The 20,583-nt window shown below is 40.3% G+C and overlaps 2 protein-coding genes across 4 annotated transcripts in view; both read right to left on the reverse strand.

Moving 5' to 3' along the window:
• LOC109411216 (dynein axonemal intermediate chain 7) overlaps positions 1-10,110 on the reverse strand; it is a 132,789-nt gene extending 122,679 nt beyond the window's left edge. For 2 of the 3 annotated variants that reach the window (XM_029864532.2, XM_062842365.1), the window contains exons 1-3: positions 9,818-10,109; positions 9,284-9,559; positions 3,819-4,142 (exon numbers count right to left, since the gene is read on the reverse strand). In XM_029864532.2, coding sequence (XP_029720392.2) covers positions 3,819-4,142; positions 9,284-9,559; positions 9,818-9,820 — 603 coding nt within the window. In that variant the 5' untranslated portion in view covers positions 9,821-10,109. Of the gene's footprint in view, positions 1-3,818; positions 4,143-9,283; positions 9,560-9,817 lie in introns of all 3 variants that reach the window. The other variant, XM_062842366.1, reaches the window with a different exon arrangement.
• LOC134289565 (uncharacterized) overlaps positions 1-20,583 on the reverse strand; it is a 246,262-nt gene that overhangs the window by 224,340 nt on the left and 1,339 nt on the right. The window lies entirely within an intron of this gene.

A 20,583-nucleotide genomic window follows, 5' to 3' on the forward strand; every position in this document is an offset into this window, starting at 1 on the left:
GACATCTTAGAGGAGGTTGCGGAGACAACAGTTTACAAGAACTTCTCGCCAGAGGGGGTTTCACCCTTCGTAAGTGGTCTGCCAACGACCCTACCGTGCTACGTCACATACCCAGTGAACTGCATGGAGCAACCAGTCCAACGGAAATCGGACGTAGTATGGCCACAAAAGCACTGGGATTACAGTGGAACCCAATCACTGATAAGCTCAGTTTCCAAGTTCCCGACCTGGAAAATCTAGACCAAGGTAAGTATAAGGCCAGTAGTACACAGGGTCAAATATTTGTCAAGGAAAGAACTCAAGAAACAACATCAGTTTGACACTAATGAAAATTCGATCGAGTCAAACAAGATGTTTGAGCATTGGTTTCTTTTTGGACAAATATTTGACCCTGTGTACTAGCAGCTTAAGCCTTATAAACATCTTGATCTAGACATCGTCACCAAACGAGCCGTGGTATCCGAAATGTCAAGGCTCTTTGACCCCTTAGGCCTACTGGGACCGGTCGTCATCAGCGCAAGGATGTTTGTCCAAGGATTGTGGGCAAAGCGGCTCACTTGGGATGAAGAATTGTGCGAAGAAGAAAGTCTCTGGTGGCAATTGTTTCGGGAAGATCTGGCGCAACTGAAGAAAATTGCCGTTCCGCGGCACGTCATTTCCAACTATCACCAGGAATATCAGTTGCATTGCTTTTGCGATGCGTCATCAAAGGGTTACGGATGCTGTGTGTATGTAGTTGGACCCAATATGGATGGCGAAATAGAAAGCAAGCTTCTGATTGCGAAATCCCGAGTCGCTCCTCTTCGTGGCTTGTCCATACCCCGGTTGGAACTTTGTGCGGCTGTCCTTGGCAGTCAATTGGTCCACAACCTGCGAACAACAACAGATTTCGACGAATCAGCAGTGTTTTGGTCGGACAGCACTGTCGTATTGCACTGGATACAGTCGCCACCGAGGACTGGAAAGTGTTCGTTTCTAATCGTGTTGCGGAGGTGCAACGTCTTGCTCGTGAGCTTCCCTGGAACTACGTCCCATCCGAGCTTAATCCTGCGGATCGCATATCACGCGGGACAAATCCGAGTCAAATTATCGACGACTCACTTTGGTGGCATGGGCCACCTTTTCTAAGGCAGGAGGCTGAATCTTGGCCGGATTTCCCATCGAACCCCACGAAAACTCAAGACACCGAGCTGGAGAAACGTGTCGTCGTAGCGCTAGTTACCAACCCAATCGACGATTCTATTTTCGAGCGGTATTCAGACCTGGGGAAGCTGTTGAGGACGGTGGCAATGTGTATCCGATTTGGTTCTAACTGTCGACGGCCGAAAGCAGAAAGAGTGTACGGCAATCTCACTCCACCGGAAATCGACGGAGCATTGAAAGCCATGGTACGTCTCGCTCAGGTAAGCAGTTTTTGTAAGGAAATCCATCTTCTCAAACGATCTAAACTTGATTTCGAAGCCAAATCTCCTCTAAGAAACCTGAACGTTTTCCTTCGATCAGTTCGACCTTCTGCGCTTGGATGGTCGGTTGAAAAATTCTCCTGGCCCATACGATTCGAAATTCCCATTGATTCTACCAGCAAATCACCAGATCAGCTTCCTGATAGCGCGCTCTCTCCACGTGAGGACGGCCCATGCAGGACCGTCATTACTACTTGCGACCATGCGCCAGGGGTTTTGGCCGGTGCGTGGGCGTGAATTAGTTCGGAGAGTGGTCCGAAAGTGCATTACTTGTTTCCGCTGCCGCCCTACGGATTACCACCAACAAATGGCTCCACTACCAGCGGCCAGAGTCGCTCCATCCAGAGTATTCTCCAAAGCCGGGCTGGACTACTGCGGGCCATTTAGCGTTCGTCCTTTGTATGGGAGGGGGGCCAACGTCAAGATGTACGTCGCGATTTTCGTCTGCCTGGCGGTAAAAGCGGTGCATTTCGAAATCGTTCCGAGTCTCACGTCCGCCGCGTGCATTAATGCAATCAAACGGTTTGTAGCTCGACGCGGTCGGTTGATTGAGCTACATTGCGATAACGCCACAGCCTTCGTCGGGGCTGATCGCGAGTTGAAATCGTTGCGTCGTCAATATCTCGAGCAGTTCAAGACGGACGAGTGGAAGGACTATTGCCTTGATTCCGGAATATCCTTCCGCTTTATTCCTGCTCGCTCTCCACATTTTGGGGGGCTGTGGGAGGCCGGAGTAAAGTCGTTCAAATACCACTTTCACCGAATTTTCGCTGCCAATTCCTACACCTCGGACGAGTTTACTACAGCAGCGACCCACATTGAGAGCATTCTGAACTCCCGGCCTCTCACACCCCTCACTGACCATCCCGATGACCTCACCGTGCTTACGCCTGGCCACTTTTTGGTCGGGGAACCGATGTTCTCCATCCCAGAGCCGGACATGACGAAGGATCCCGTGTCGCGACTCTCTAGATACCAGGACCTACGCCGCTCTGTCCAAAACTTCTGGAAACTTTGGTCCAGAGATTACGTCACACAGTTACACCAGCGATCAAAATGGAGGACTCCCTCGCCGAATATCCAGAGGGGAGATTTGGTCCTTCTGAAACAGGAGGGGCTTCCGCCGTTCATGTGGAACATTGGACGGGTCGACGAAACATACACAGGCCCTGACGGTTTAGTGCGTGTAGTTCTTGTGCGCACGAGCCGTGGTGTGTATAAACGGGCAGTCACCGAGGTCCGAGTATTACCGATTGACGAGCCTGATGACGATCAACCTTCTGCGAGCTAGAACGCCAGCTGATGACTGTTGAAACGGACTGTTTCAACGGGGCCCGGGATGTTTGGAGCTAATAGTTATTAAGTTACTTATTAAAATTTGATTAAATGAATTCAAAATCAAACTGTTATACAGAGTTTGCGATAACACTAATTACAACTAGGTTGGCGCATATACCTTTACTTTACAAATTCTCACAAACACTTATAAAGATATAGCCGAATCGAATGGCCTGAATTGTATTAGATTAGTTAGTTGAAATATAGATCTCTTAGAAGGCAGAAGCCAAAACGTGTTCTGTCGAGACAATCGATTATTCACCGAAATACCCACACCTTGTCGTCGGTCGAAAGTCTGATTTTCGCGAAGTGTCCGCTTTGGGTCTACCGTTGGTCACCTGTCGTCGCGAGTTCACCACTGGAGGTCTTGCCTCTGAACAGAGGTATTTCTGGAGGAATCCACGAAGAAGTCTGATTGTTCTTATCAATATCCAAAACGCCAAAACGTACAACAGGAATATAAGTAATTCCGGGTGTGCTTAAGTTATGTTCGAATGTGCCATAAATAAATATTGGAATTATTGTTTGCAGTTTCAAATTTTGGGTGACTGGAAAAAATCTAGGGGGTACCAGGCACTCCTGGAACACCCCCTAGCTACGCCAATGGTTGTGTCTGATTGTTCCTTTAACTGTGCCTAGAATATTTATCAAATGGTAGTATTTTATTGTCAATTCAATGAAACTTTTCGATAGAATTCCGAACTAAAGTCTTTAAATTTCTTCTTGTTTGGTATATTGACGTGCACTAGTATGTACTTCTCCTTATTTAACACAAGAAAATAGAAACGGTACCTTCCCATACATTTAATTTAGAACTTTAACCAAAAAAAAACTGTTTCTTAAAGTGCCAAAGACCTCCACCTAGAAAGTAAATTCAACAAACTGTTGCTCTCGACAGGAGTGCCATAGCTGCTAATCGTTGTCGTCATCACACCATGTGCACATAATTCCTATTTATGATTCATGCCCGAACCCGCTCATCATTGGCATGTTTGCCAACTCGCTTAAATTATGTACCTCATGTAAGTCATCAATCATCGACTGTGTCATGTCCGTATCGTGCAGAGCGTCGTCTATCTCTTCCAATATCCCGAGGACTTCCCTCGTTTTGGCCGCATACACGTTTCCGATTTCCGGCTGCTGTTGCTTCAGGCTCTCGCGCGACATGTTGGCAACGTTAACGTCTTGTGTCAATATGCTCTGCTCGTTGGCGCACAGGAGCCAGTTCTGCTCACGTTCGTTGTACAGTCTAATGCCCTCACACCAGATGTGCAAATACTTTCGCAAATCCGCAGGATCAAACGCATTCGGTAAGCCATTGCACCGCATGTACTGCTCCCACTGAAATAATTATGGGTGTTTGATGAGTGTTAGTCCGGGAGTAAGGTATCCATCTAATGCTTAAGCAAAGCAGCTATTCTGCTTTCGTGCAATCTCCTTTGCTACTATCTCATACATGGGGGACTATAAGTGATGTGTGTAGTTATGTATCAAAACCAAGACAAAGTGGTTTGTGGGCTACAAGCAGAGCTATTTTAAGGTGGTGGGGGGAGTGTTCATTTTCTTTCGTGTGGAATATCGGCGATAAATCACACCGACGGCCCCACGAGGATCCACAGTGGTCTATACCGAGAACCAATGTAGAACAGATGATGGTTCTTCAGAATATAAAAAAAGGGAATTGAAATATCTTTGACCGTCTCTATTGACGTGAGACATATGCATGTCAATATTTTTTGATAAATGTTGGTGAAACATTCATAACCATCTACCTCAGGGGTTCCCAACCTTTTTGAGGTGGCGACCCCCTTTAAGAATTGTCAAAGCATCTGGGGCCCAATGAAAATTTTTAGAAAAAAATATGAATTAAATGAACGAAACCGAGTTTTTTGGGTGCAGTGACGTAGCCAGAAATTTTCACTGCGACCATTATTTTGATCTATTGTGATATATTCCCCATTTGGTTTTTAGTTTTGTCCATAGCACTTAGCACTATTGGAAGTGATTGTCAATGTTGGCCATGTAGCATTACTCCAGCACGGTATTGCGTTCTGGATGTAGTGCACTACAGTACTGTGATTTGTTCTCTATATTTCAAAAGGTTCTAACAGCCCTTTGTCGAAGAAGCTAGTTCTATTATTGAAAATTTCCGGACAGTGGCATAATAAGTGTTTCGAGTCTTGTTTCTCTGCTTCACAGAAGCGTTAAAGATCATCTTGAAGTTTTCCAATCAGCTTCAAGTGATATCGGCTCGGACAATGACCTGTAACTAGAATAACATATAAACTGAGATCTTTTTGGGAAAGTTCTAGTATTTTGCGAGTCATTTTAACATTCGGAGTAATGAAACGTTATACCTGCCTCGCTATAGAAGTGTTTTTCCAATTGGCATCCACTTTCAAAGTTTCCCATGCTTTCAGCTCCATTCTAAGAGCTGCAGCAAAAAGCCCACAAAAGGGTTCTGGCCCTATGAATTGACGGTCCGATCCAAGTCTTACTAACATATCAGTTTTATCGTTACCACCAATTCCCCAATGGCCAGGAACCCAGTATAAATTGACTTCATTACGACAAGACAGTTTTTGAAGTGTTTGAATGCAATCCCAAACATGTTTAGATGTACATGTCGCCAACCTCAAAGCATTCAGCGCTGCTTGACTGTCAGACATGATGCAGATATTTGAATGCCTGTAGTTTCTGTGTAAGCATATTACAGCACATTCTAAAATTGCTTGAAATACAGTGGGCCACTTGCCCATAGAAATCGATAAGTTTATCCCAGGACCAGTAACTCCTGCTCCTACTTGATCGTTCAGTCTTGAACCATCTGTATAAAACACAATCGATCCTGAACGAAGATCTGGACCACCTAACTCCCACATTTCACGAGATGTGTCAATCACGAGATATTAACAATGAAAATTGTATGTTTTCTTCATCCAATCTTCATTATTCAAAATCAAGGGATTAACGTTAAATTGTTTAAGAGATGGCCAATAAGGTCACCTTCCAAGAGGTTCACAGGTCTTTTGATCCTTAGCGCACTCCTTTCAGCTTCTAATTTTCCTGCTTACCGTTCATCAGGATATCGAAAATATTGCAGTTTGACGTGTCGCATGTACGGGTTTGATTGGCCACTTACGGCGGGACACCCGGATTTGGTTCCGGAGTACTACCGGGTTTGATATGGTCTGAGACTATTTTTCTGCTTACCGTTCATTAGGTTTTCGAAAATGCCGCAGTTTGATGTGCCGCATGTATGGGTTTGTTGCATTTTCATATCTGACCCCTTCCCTTATGGGACTGTAATACCGATAAATCTAGTAATTTTCGGGATTTTCTTGACATAAGCTAACCCATTAGGGCAGTTCAGACTTCAAACTAGTTAAAAATTCAAAGCTCCCATATGTTCATTACAATCCTCGGTGCAACACTAGAGTTAATTGTGGCCCAAAAGCAAAATAGGTTTATACGGAAATTAATATGGAGAATTTTCCCAACCTGTGAAAAAACAATCAATGAATTCTGAGAATCTGGGTACCAATTTGTACGATAATAAAAAAAAATCCCATTATTCAATCCAAATGAGAGTACATATAGTGAATGCGTAATTGCATAAAATTTTGTATGTTACTCGCTGTAAAACTCGATTTTTCTGCACTCTTCGTATTTATGTACGACTCGTGCTGAAAAAAATTAACTTTTTGCAACTCATTACATAAATAACTATTGGTTGCTTTTTTTTTGTCTGTATTAACGAGATTTTTAACCCTAGGCTAGTTCATCTCGGGACCCACGTTTTACTTCCCTTCCGAAGGAAGAACCCACATTTTGTGAGTTTGTCGGGGGTGGGATTCGATCCCAGGTCCTCGGCGTGGTAGAACTATTGGATGCTGTTAACACTTTAAATTGCATACAAATGACGCTGTCTGAGTAACATTTATAATTTTATGAAATAGGGTATGCTGCCGTAATTCTGCAAAGTGACGAAAGCGCCAATTAAAAATCTGATATGTCTGCTATATTAGGATGCAAAATTTAGGGGTAAAACATAGTGAACGATCAAAAGTTTGATAAAATAATAACAAAAAAACGTACAAAAATTGTCAATGTCGCTGACGTTACTCTGCTGAAAAACGGCAGTATGGGTACCGTAAACCGGGGTCAAATTGATCAGCGGGGTGAAATTGATCACTCGGGTACTACATTGTAGTTCCATACTAGGAACTCTGAAGCGTCGTAATGATCTTAAACTTTTTGAGTCATCTGATTCGTAGATGTCTAGAGATGAGTGTAGACTTTAAATTTTTTAGAAAAAAGTTAGTTTTGCCTTATTTTTTCAAGGAATTTGCAATGTATTTTCCATTTAGCTGAAATCATTGCTACTATACAATCAATTGCTAATAGGACTTCCCGTGAATTCTCTGTTTCAACATTTTTGTGGAGCCTTGATTGGGATGTTATGCAGCTAATCAGAACACGAAACAGTTATAAAAAGTTCATTTTATGAAGAAATAGTCAATTATTGTGATAGAAATCACTTATTTTAAATGAAATTGCCTACCTTTAGGCGTTTAAGTGGAAATTTCAAATTTTATTTTTGCATTTAAAGTATTAAATTCACTAGTTGTAAGATTTTAGACGCGTTATTCGGTTTTAGAAGAGCAAAATTAAGCGGTGAAGGAAATTTTCCTTTCCATCCGATGCTTAATTGTATACCGATCAATTTTGCCCCAAAGTGGCATTTCCAATATTTTGATATTTGGAGTTATTTAAAGTAAAGTTTAAATTTGTTGAAGAAAATTCTGTCACATGGTTCCATGGAGATCCACTCTGTACTGGTTTTACAGAAATTCTTTTGGCAATATTTGAGCAGGCACTGATGTTATCCGCAAAAGTTGTTTTAAAGTAATCAATTTGATCCCGGATTACGGTACCATGCATTGGCCTGATATGCCAGCCGCTTATGACAATATTGACCATAACTCGTGAATTATGACTCTAGAAATGATATTTTAATCCTATCACGCGTACAAGGAAATGCATGTCTCACCAATTGATTGTAAGCTAATATAAATATCCAAGATTTTCCTTAATTACGTTAAATGGATTTGATGCGATAGGATGCAACGTTGGTCTACGGTACAAAAGCTGACCTATTCGTGGACACTACGTTGGCCTATTGCTACACCACTTATTCTCACATTTTTTACAATATTTCTGCTGAAGCACTGTTACTATTCGTACACTAATCTTACTTTCAGATTACAAAATAAAATTCTTTACCAATTATCAATGAATTATCTTTTTAAAGTCACCGTACAAAAATTCTTTCTTCCTGTTCGTTCTTTCTGGTTCATACGCAAGCAATGTATTTGACGTCACTTTATCAATGTTGTTGACTTCCATAATAATGCGCTATCAAACGAATATTATGAGCCAAGATTTGGCTGCATAGTGAAAAATTTGTCCGCAATATTCGGCCAACAGTTAAATTGTAAAATTGTCATTAAGAAGACTCATACAAACTCACTTCAGTGAAACTCTAATCGCCCATCCTGGAGGAGATTTTGAATTGAATATTTTGGGTAGTTGCAAACCATAAATAAATCAAACATATGCCGCCTATTCGAACTCTCTAAGCAGCATACCCTCTTCGCATGAGTGTAATCAGTGTTGCACCTTTTATTCCGCTCTCTAATGCATATTCTTTGACAGATACGCATATTTCGACTACCACTTGTAAATTTTATCCAGTGTCAGTTGAGTGGATAACTGACACTGAGGAAGACTACAAGTGGTAGTCAAAATACGCGTATCTGTCAAAAAATAAGAATTATGGGGCAGAATTTTGTACCTTTTAATGCGAAAACTATACATCAAGTTAAACATGTATCACACTGATTTCACTGATTCGTCGAAAATCATGAAAATTAACTTACTTACTTATTACGCCCAAACGTGCAGCATATTTCCATTGCTTCATTGGAGTTTCACAACTGTTTATTATTTTAGTAAATTTGCTGTGAAATTATTACCACTGAAGCAATAATAAAGATTGTAAAGTATTCTAACGTGATGAAGATCAGCCTGGGCGTGTTAGTGAAATACATGTATTTTTTTTTTAGTTTTTATTAATGTGTATTTTAACTTAAATGCTAATTCTACACTATGTAAGTAAAAAGAAAATCGGGTTAAGTACTGTTCCTTTTAATTTCACTACGATTTTGCATCCTTTGACAGATACATATTTCAACCGCAACTGTAAGGCCGTCTACAGTGTCTCGTACTTAAGTCGATTTTCTTTTTACTTATTCTAACATGTCAATGTACAAGCAAATATATATTCAATTCACTACAAAAACATCACTTTTTATACGATTTAAGCCACACTGCAAACTTCATGTTCGACTTCTACCAAATCTACTAAACGTGTTACAAACGCTAAAATCAAATAGCTATTGGCATAGTGGCGTACATACCTCACGATCCTTCTTCTGCTGGCCGTGCAAATGTTTGACCTCCTCTTTAATCAAGGCGAAATACTTGTAGCTATCCTCCAATTGCACTTTCCGCAACTTGTTGGCCACTATCTCCTGGACCTGTTTCCGTTCGGCTTCCTCCTTCTCGCGAACTTTGCGCATTTTTTCTTCCTCGATCTTTCGCTGCCGTTCCCGTTCCAGCTCCATCCGCTGATGCTCGGCCTGTTCGGCCTCGAGGCGAGCTCGTTCCTTTTTGGACATCTTCTTTTTGGGACTCTGAGCAAACAATTATAAGCCAGACCGAGTCCAGTCGGTGGTGGGGGAAAATGGAAATGGAAACGGATACACCGATGAACACACAAGGGTCCGGTGGAGGGGGAAAAAGAAAATAAGCTAGAATGCACACACAATCGGTTGTAACTCGGGTGATGTAATTTAATTTGTGGTTTGGCTGAATATTGTCACAACAAATACTACAACGACAACGCATTCGACCATTGCTCGGCCAAAAAGAATAAAATCGATATCAACTACCATTATGGAGAAAAGTTGAATCCAGACTAAACTGCGGTTTCCTGGTCGTCCTGCTGCTATTCACGTTTACTTTTCCTACATAACAAATGGCCAATTATGCATTTTTATGTACCACTACATAAAGACACTGCCACACTTTGTACGGGCCACACTAGGCCCAAACTTCAAAAAGGACAACCGTCGAAAAATTCCACTCCAACCTATATCCAAACGCATTAACTTTTGTAACTTACAGACTGAATCCCGCTAAAGGGGTACAAACTAAGTTCGTTGTTATAAACATGATTCCCCCCGCCAGCCCTGGTAACCAAATAGATTCCCTCGGCCCCGGGCTGGTAGATACCTACGGCTACGATGGAGCGGCATATTCACGCAGGAAAAAGAGGCTTGTTTAAAACAATAAAACGCATGATTGATTTTCAAACTGAACAATTGCTTATTCCAAAGTTATATTTCTTTGTTTTTGCTTAGAGTTTATCGATCAAAACAATCAATTCCTATCATTCCATATAACGATGAAAACTTCATTTGTTTCAACAAAATGGGGACCATAAACATGGCCCGAATGCACTCACACATCTTTAAAATTATTACCCCAACATCGCCACAACGAAGAAAGTGTAGCAAAACCATCACTCCAACTTCCAGGTGCAGTTTTGGCCGTGATGGATAACGCGCAGGTACTCAAGACAGCGTCCTCAAAAAGTTGGTCGGTTTCGCTTTTTTGCCTTTTTTATTCGTTCTCGCTTCCATCCGCTTGCCGAGTGTCTAAAAATAGATTTCCGATCTGCCGCAGGAGCTGCCGTCACCACCACAATCACCTCGACAATCACATTCTGGTTTTGTTAGTACCAAAAGTGCAGTCGTTTAAAACAATCTGTCATTTTATGTTGAAACTATCAAATCTCAGTTTGTTCTAACAAACTGTCAAAGATTTCGTCAAATGAAAATATTTGTATTATCAAACAAATGGGACAGTTCAGTTTAATCTAGAAATCAGTTTGTCGCTATAGCAAACTGAAAAATCGGTTGATTTGAACTAGAATTTAATTGTGTTTACAAAGTATTTTTCTGCGTGTTATTGTGGGAAATAAGGCAGGCTTGCCGCATTTCCCTATTGAACGAGAATCAGCCGTTAGGAGTCAACCGAAGTTGGGCCAGTGCATTGTTTTAGGCCTTGTTTAATCATGCAAAACCAAGGAATAGAGGGGGACTCATCCCCGGTAGTAGCTGGGGTGTTTTTGTGTGGTTTTCATATTACGTGCTGCAACCGTATAAAAGTAGACAGAAAAATTGCAGCTTAGAATGAACATTCCTAAACCTAGGGTCGGATTTGAGAAGAGCATAATGTTCTATGATTAATTTGTTACAATTTCAAAACAAAACCATGGAAATTAGAATCAGGTTTTTGTTTTTATCTTCACGTAGATTCAAGATCAACAGAAGCAAATCATCATTTGTGACTAGCTCTATCTGATGTCGAAATCTGACATTACATTTTCACTGACATATATCCTGCTTCTCTGATTATAAAAGTTTTTTTTTCTGAAACTGAATTCCCCTGCGTAGGTGGTAAAATTTAATGAATAGCATATTCACTCACTAATAGAATTATTGAATAACAAAAACTGATATAGTGGTTTGATTAATATAAGAGGTAAAAGATCAGAAATAATAGCAAAATCTAGTTTGGTGAATTACTAAATAGTAACTCGTTAAGATATTAAAAGATCTAAACAATATCAGACAAGATTTGTCAACCTTAAAAAAAAGCCAACATGCAGCATCGAACCTACGACCGAAACTCTCCATTATAAACCATGTATAGCGACATTATTGCTCTGTTCGATGAACCTATACTCTGACAGACATTCTTTTTTATCCAAACTGTCCTGAAGTTCAATCCTTGACATCTGTAGTAGCTCAAAGTTAACACCAATTGAATTCCGTGAATGATTGATCACGCTAATAACAATTTCTGAATCTTTCTATATTCTATAAATCTACTATCGATGTAGTGATCAATGGTCAAATTAGCACACAGTGATTGCCCGCTAGATTTAAAAGAGATGAAAAGACGACCACTGTCTATATGTATAGGTAGATAGAAAACCGAGCGATCGATGCTATCGATCGTTTCATGGGCAACAAACCTTAGTTCAATCCAACCTATCGAGTTTTATGGTGGCGAATATACGGCGTGCGTATCAGGTATCAGTAGGTCAGCTCCAGAGGCACGTTCTCCTCCATTTGGGAAATTTGTGCCATCGCCATGAACACGAGCCTATTCATCATTTACCTGACAGAGAAAGGAAGGAAAAAGGATAGGACAGGGGAAAGGACAGATGAGGGAATAGGATCGTCATACACGCAAAAGCGTACCACAATGGGTTCACATTGCGTCCTGAATAGGACACTGTGATAACGCATAAAGCGTACAGAAAGCCTATAGCTCTTTACCGCAGCGGATCAAGAACAACAGAACATCCTGAAGATTCAGGTTTCTGAAGTCAGTGTCACTTAATAAGTGTTTTCCGAGTACTCGGAAACGCAGTTGCGAAAAAACTGGACAGTTACATATCAAATGATACGAATTTCCATAATCGGATTCACAGCTATCACATGCAAATGAATCAGCTTGCTGAATATTCGCCATGTAATAGCTGAGTCGGCAGTGGCCAGTCAATGCTTTGACCAGAATGCTGCAATAATGCTTTGACAGATTTGTAAGATACTTTGCTACCCTTGGAGATGGCTCAGTACAATATAATTTGGTTTGACGACATGACTCCAAACTATTCCAGTATTGTCTGTGTTGAGTAGCAGCCCAGGTGTGAATCTGAAGCTTTACCCAACACTTCGATATCGGAATAGCTGGCTCAGGGCCAATGAAGTCATGTGATGCTCCAGTACGAGCTAACTCATCAGTCAATTTATTTCCAGCGATGGAAGAATGGCCAGGTACCCATACAAGGTGAACAGCGTTTGCTGAATTCAGCTCCTCGATTTGAGTTCGACAAGCGATAACTATCTTCGACCTGGAGTTGGCCGTAGCAAACACTCTTAATTTTGATTACCGAGTTCGGTAATTTTTTGACGAGATTAAAACTGCTGAGCACCGAACTCGTTCAGCAAAAATGCATTGTTTAGCTTTTCCATACGATTTTGACAGTTGTTTTACTGAACCTCAGTAAAATCGATTACCGAAACTACCGAGATCGTACTGCCACGGTGTGCCAAAAACCGTTATTATCAAATAAAAATGTCCACCAATTTGGCACTCGTCATTCGAAAGATATACTATCCTAGTATCTACTCTGAAAATTTGAAAATCTTTCATCGAGGGAAATTGAAGTTTTTGCCATTTGAGCATATTGCGTTATTTCAATAGAATTTACATACAGTGACCCCACAATTTATGAATCGGAAAAAATGACCACAGTTTATGGATCACTCCATTTGATCAACATGGTGATTCATAAATAGTGTACAAAAATTAAGGTGATTCATCGGTGTGGGGTCACTGTACAGGGGATAGACAAAATGATCGGGACAGGCAAAATTTCCACTTTTCAAAAAATGTCCAATTAGCTGTAACTTTTCGATAAGTGCATCAAATATTCTAAAATTTTCACTGTAAGTTGATCAACTAGTTATGTATTAGTGGACAAAATTTGGAAAAGATCGAGCTATTCTGCACGAAGTTATAAGCATTTTAGAAAAAGGTAGAATTATCCGATAGCCAACTTTGAGCTGTTATATCTCCGGATTCAATGAACCGAATGCAATGAAATTTTGTCCATTTATGACTCATATAATGAGATCTGAAAAATGTTTGACACAACTTGAAGTTATTAACGAGAGAAAAAGTTATAGGGATTTCATTATTTTCATGATTTTTTAGTAAATTCGTCTATTTTTAATATGCATCCCATTACTTTTCAATGAATTGCCGCATATGTTGTTACTTTCTTTCAAAACATATCTGTATTCAAGGGAATCAGAGGGAATTTAAATGAGCTATAATTAGCATCTTGAATTTTTAAACGATGTTGAAATTTGGTCTTTTATTAGAAAAAAAATCTAATCGTTATAATTTTCTTCCGTGTTATGAATTTTTAGTTATGTCAAAAGTTTTTTGAAGCTCATTAAGTCATAAATGGTCAAAATTTTATTGCATTCGGTTCATTAAATCCGGAGATATAACAGCTCAAAGTTGGCTATCGAATAATTTTACCTTTTTCTTAGAATCTTTATAACTTCGTGCAGAATCGTTCGACCTTTTCCGAATTTTGTTCACTGATACACAAATAGTTGATCAACTTACAGTGAAAATTTGAGAATATTTGATGCACTTATCGAAAAGTTACAGCTATTTGAAATTTTTTTCAGAAGGGAAAATTTTGCCTGTCCCGATCATTTTGTCTATCCCCTGTATATGAGTGTCTTTAATAAATATTAATAATAATAATGTATATGAGTAAATATGCACATATCTGGTTCTACGGCTATTTATGATTTCAACAAATATATGTACATTAGCTTTTCAAATACTTATCTACATGTATGATATCGAAGCATAGTTTCTGAAAATTTGACAACATTTTGTTAGAGGAATCACAAGTTATTTGAATAGTTTACTCTGATATTTCCCTAATATGTTACCTATAACTCAGTTACTTACATATAAGTTTCAAACCCGTATACGTCATCAAAACATTTTTTTAGCAATTTGTATTGAATATACGTGATTGTTGAGCATATATGCGATAAATTTTAAACCATTATATTGCTGGGTTTGATAGTCACGCTGGCTTAAGAGATGAAGACATTTATAAAATAATTTGAAAAAGTGTTAAGAAGAAAATCTAACACATGTTTAAAATATTTTCCAGTCTATTACACCTCGTCCTTTTTTTACGTCCATGCTTGGCTAAGCGACAAAAATTTCTACCGCTAAGACAATGAGCAAACTCAACAGTTTTATATTTTTTAAAGAATCTTCGTGATTAGGAGAAGTATACAAAAATATAAAAATGTGTAGTTTGATCATTATTTTGGCAGTAGAATTTTTTTTTCGCTAAGCCAATAGTGGACGTAAAATAAGGTTTGGGTGTATAAAAGAGTAAAAATATGTCTTTAACATGGACAACCGATCTTTTTAAAAAATAAAAAAAAATATTTCATTAGATACTTGGAGTTGTAGCTTATGGTATTGGGTATCAACTCCAAAAATTAAGTGAGATTATGAGATTATCATATTTACACCCTTAAACAACTGCCATGAGGTGTTTGAAATTGTAACAACAACAATATACATTAGCATGAGTAGAAATAGACATTTCACTCCTGCACACTTTTTGAGTTCCATTTTGGCCCCATATAAACTGTGCAAAATTTCAGCACGATCGGAGAAACTATATTTTAGCGCCAGCCGTTTTTAGTTTTCATACAATTTACTATGGAAAAAATCGCCTTTTCAAAGAAAAATCGCCACAGGTGACCCCTTAATCCCTAAGAATCAGATTGATGAATGATTTCTGTAGGAAATTTTACGAGGAATCAACCCTCTAAACACCGCAAATAGATCTAAGGCATGTGGAAAAAGATATTGACTGAAAACAGAATAGCATGACAACGCCGTTTAACATGTAAGGATTAACAATAAATAATAATATATCGTCATTTTATTGATCGGGTAAGGCTTTATGTTTTTTTAACGAACATTACATCGCTTTGCGGTTTTCGGAGGTCTGAATTCTCGTGAAGTTTTCTTCAGAGATCACATCATTCATTTTTAGAGATCAAGGGGCGATTTTCTTTGAAGAAGTAAATTCTTCTCATTCTAAATAGTATGAACATTTAAAAAAGACGGGCGCTAAAATATAGTTTCTTTGATTGAGCAGATTTTGCATTATTAAATACAAATTTCTAAAAAGGATAACATTTTTGCTCTGATACCATATACGGGTTTGATAGTCGCATGGAAATAATTGGATTATAGCGATTATAAGAAAAATTTAGGGAAATAGAGTAAATTATTCAAATAACTGTAACTTGAGAGGAATCAAAATATTGTCAAATTTGAAGAAATTTTACCTAAATATCATACACTTTAGATATGTCGGCTGTTCGAGTCCGTATGAAGTTGATCATCAATATTAACTTCTTTTCTCGATCAGCCAAGATAGCTGTGTAGTGTCGGTAGCGATTGTCTCAATTGGCTAAGAATAACACTACGGACCGCCTGTTCCGGTGGTAAGAATCCACCAACAGGTGACCCCTAATTCATGGTGTGATGCGGCTTTATGCTTACCGTGCCTAGGAATGAATGGCTAGGGGGGTCTAATAAAAACCTAACCGCTAACGGAGCCTGTGGAGTACCAGGGCGCCCTCCACAGTATGTAGCCCTTACTGCGCTAACCGGAGCAATGGTGCAGTGGACCTTGTGTTTCTCCGAGACAATCAGCTGCCCTTCTTTAGTCTCACTTGAGGCTAAATAAGGGCGGGATTATGAAGATGTTGTTAATTAGTTTAAATTTTCACCTATATGGTTTCGCATTATGCGATTTACACAGTGTATTCTGTGTATCCTCGCCTTTGGCGTTTTCCAATCGATACCGATTTGGTTTTATTGTTGCTGTTCTTTGTTGTGCTGCTGTTGCGAAGAGTTTAATCTTACCTAGTTTGGGTAGTGGCTACGGTTAGGATAGCTCAGATCAATCTTCAGCATAAAAGAACAGCAACGATCAATCTTTGCAGACTTATGCAAAATGGTACAGCCCAAGTGGCCTTGGTACAAGAACCTTACTTTCGTAAGGGAAATTTCTATCTAGGAAACCTTGTGAACCCGGTGTTTGCCACTTTCAGTAAACATGAAATGGCAAACTCGCGTGTCATGCCTCGAGCCTGTGTGCTTGTCAACAACGCAATAGTTGCTACACTCATCTCTGAACTAACCACCAGAGATGTATGTGCTATCACAATTGATGTATCTGTTGGAAACCGTATTTCCTGTCTATTGTTCTGTGTATTTACCACATGATGAACCATCCCCTACGGATGCTTTCAAACAAGTCATCGCATACTGCACTTCAAAAGGCCTTCCGCTAATTGTTGGCAGTGATGCTAATGCTCACCATATCATCTGGGGCAGCTCAGACATTAACTTGAGAGGCTCCAGTTTGATGGAGTACTTAAGTAGTACAGATCTTGCATTACTTAACATAGGCAACCGCCCAACCTTCATGGTATCTGCTAGAGAGGAAGTGTTAGATATAACGCTTTGCTCTAGCAGAATTAGTCACGAGCTGACCAATTGGCATGTGTCAGATGAAGAATCTTTATCTGACCATGGCTATATCTTTTTTGAACATTTGAATGTTACTTCGCAAACATTGCGTTTCAGGAATCCTCGGTCAACAAACTGGGATCTTTATACTGATTTGGTTGCAGCCAAATTTCATGGATATTCACCATCCATTGACACTCCAAGTAGATGATGCCGTTGATACTACAACGACCTTCATCATGGAAGCTTTTGAAGAAGCATGCCCTCTACGGTCTGTGAAGATCACAAGAGGAACCCCTTGGTGGAACTCTGATCTGGCGAAACTCAGGAAACAATGTAGAAAGAGTTGGAACAGACGACGTTCGGCTGGTTCGGAGGCTTTCAGGTCGGCTCGCAAGGCCTACAGGAAAGCTCTCCGGTCTGCTGAACGATCCGGCTGGAAAAACCTTTGTACAAATGTTTCCAGCTTGAGTGAAGTCAGTCGGTTAAACAAAATCCTTGCGAAATCTAAGGATTTCCGGGTGAACGAACTTCGTTTGCCAAATGGCGATCTGACTTCCTCTGATGAGGAAGTTCTGGAATGCTTATTCAGCACACACTTCCCTGGATGTGTGGATATTACATCTTCGGATGATCCTGATGTCTTTTCTTGTAGTTATGATTCTTTAGCTTCGGCTCGGAGTATTGTAACTATAGAATCGATTGAGTGGGCTCTTAATAGCTTTGCTCCTTTCAAATCTCCTGGGGCAGATGGGATTTATCCTATTTTGCTTCAGAAGGGATTTGATTATTTCAAACATGTTTTGGAAAAACTACTTGTTTGCAGTTTTGCTACAGGGTATATTCCCAAATCCTGGAGGGATATTACTGTAAAGTTTATTCCGAAAGTGGGTCGTGCGTCGTATGAAGAAGCAAAGAGTTTCAGACCTATCAGTTTGACCTCTTTTCTTCTGAAATGCTTAGAACGCATTGTGGATCATCATATCCGTGATGTTCATCTGGCCAACGTGCCTCTTCATGTGAACCAATATGCCTACCAATCTGGTAAGTCCACTGTGACTCTTTTACACAAGGTTGTTTACGATATCGAGAAAGCATTCGCTCAAAAGCAATCTTGTTTGGGTGTTTTCTTAGATATCGAGGGTGCCTTTGACAACGTGCCTTTCGATGCCATATTGGAAGCCGCACGGAGTCATGGTATATCTCCAATGATTTCCAATTGGATTCACCAAATGCTCAAAAACCGACATCTCTTCTCGACATTGCGTCTAGCAGGGATTAGGAAATTGAGTGTTTGTGGATGCCCCCAAGGGGGAGTCTTATCACCGCTTTTGTGGAATCTCGTAGCAGATACGCTATTGAGGCAACTCAATAATAGCGGTTTTCCTACTTATGGTTTTGCCGACGACTACCTAACATTGTTAGTTAGTATGTGCATCAGCACCCTTTTCGACCTGATGCAAAACGCCCTTCAGGTAGTTGAGGGTTGGTGTCGCCAATATGGCCTTTCGGTTAATCCGAGTAAAACATCTATTGTTCTTTTCACGGAAAGGCGAAACCGTAATGGCGTTCGACCTTTGCGTCTCTTTGATTCTGAAATCGATGTGACTGAACAGGTAAAGTACGTTGGAGTCATTCTTGATTCCAAGCTTTCCTGGACACCTCACATTGAGTTCAGAATCAAGAAAGCTTGTATGGCCTTCGGGCAATGCCGGCGTACTTTTGGTACAACTTGGGGTCTAAAACCCAAGTATATCAAATGGATTTACACAACTGTGGTTCGGCCAATATTGGCTTATGGATGTCTTGTGTGGTGGCAAAAGGGTGAAGTGAGAACGGTCCAATCAAAATTAGGCCATCTCCAAAGGATGTGCTTAATGGCGATGTCTGGAGCGTTCTCTTCAACTCCTACGGCAGCGCTAGAAGTTCTCTTTGACGTTGCCCCACTACACATTCATCTCAAACAAGAAGCCCTTTCTTGCACTTACCGGTTACGGGTACTCGGTCTACTAGAGGAAACTCCTGTGAACCGCAGTTCAACACACACCTCGTTGTTTCAACTTTTGGTGAATTGGGACAAAATTGTCCTTGCTCCAAGTGATCTTACAATTGCTTGTAATTTTCCATATAGGACATTTTCCACGAAATTCCCTTCCCGGGAAGAGTGGACATCTGGTTATCTGGAAAGAAGTATTTCAGACGGCATCGTATGTTACACTGATGGCTCCCTTCTCGAAGGTCGAGCAGGTGCTGGTGTTTATTCTCGTAAGCTAAGGCTGTATCAGTCTTATTCACTTGGTAGACACTGTACCGTTTTTCAGGCCGAAATCTTTGCTCTTATGTGCGGAGTGCAATCAGCACTTCAGCAGCACGTAATGGGCAAAGTAATATACTTCTGTTCAGATAGCCAGGCTGCTATTAAAGCACTTGCTTCGGCCAACTCCAGGTCGAAGATAGTTATCGCTTGTCGAACTCAAATCGAGGAGCTGAATTCAGCAAACGCTGTTCACCTTCTATGGGTACCTGGTCATTCTTCCATCGCTGGAAATGAATTGGCTGATGAGTTAGCTCGCTCTGGAGCATCACATGACTTCATTGGCCCTGAGCCAGCTATTCCGATATCGAAGTGTTGGATTAAGCTTCAGATTCACACCTGGGCTGTCACTCAACACAGACAATATTGGAATAGTTTGGAGTCATGTCGTCAAACCAAATTGTATAGTGCTGAGCCATCTCTACGGGTGGCGAAGTATCTAACTAATCTGTCTAAGCAGAATTGCAGCATGCTGGTCAAAGCATTGACTGGCCACTGCCGACTCAGCTATCACATGGCGAATATTCAGCAAGCTCATTCATTTGCCTGTGATAGCTGTGAATCCGATTATGGAACTTCGTATCATTTGATATGTAACTGTCCAGTTTTCGCGCAACTGCGTTTCCGAGTATTCGGTAAACACTTATTAAGTGAAACTGACTTCAGAAACCTGAATCTTCAGGATATTCTGTTGTTCTTAACCCGCTGTGGTAAAGAGCTATAGGCTCTCTTTCGCTTTATGCGTTATTACAGTGCCCTTTTCAGGGCGCTGTTTGAACCCATTGTGGTACGCTTGTGCGTTAGTACCCTCTTCCAGGGTATTTTTCCTATTTCCCTACCTGTCCCTATCCCCATCCAAATCCTTTTTCCTTCCTTTTCCCTCAGGTAGATGATGAAATAGGCTGTTATTTTGGCGATGGCACAAATGTCCCAAATGGAGGATAACGTGCCTCTGGAGCCGGCCTTCTGATACCTGATAGTATTTGAAAAACTAATTTTTATTTGGGTTGAAATTATAAATGGCCGTAGAACTACGATATGTGCAAATTTACTCATATAAGAAAATCCTATAGAAATACCGCAATATGCTCAAATGACAAAAACTTCAATTTCCCTCGATGAAAGATTTTCAAATTTTCAGAGTAGATACTAGGATAGTAT

This window comes from Aedes albopictus, chromosome 3, assembly GCF_035046485.1.
Source record: "Aedes albopictus strain Foshan chromosome 3, AalbF5, whole genome shotgun sequence".
Taxonomy (NCBI): domain Eukaryota; kingdom Metazoa; phylum Arthropoda; class Insecta; order Diptera; family Culicidae; genus Aedes; species Aedes albopictus.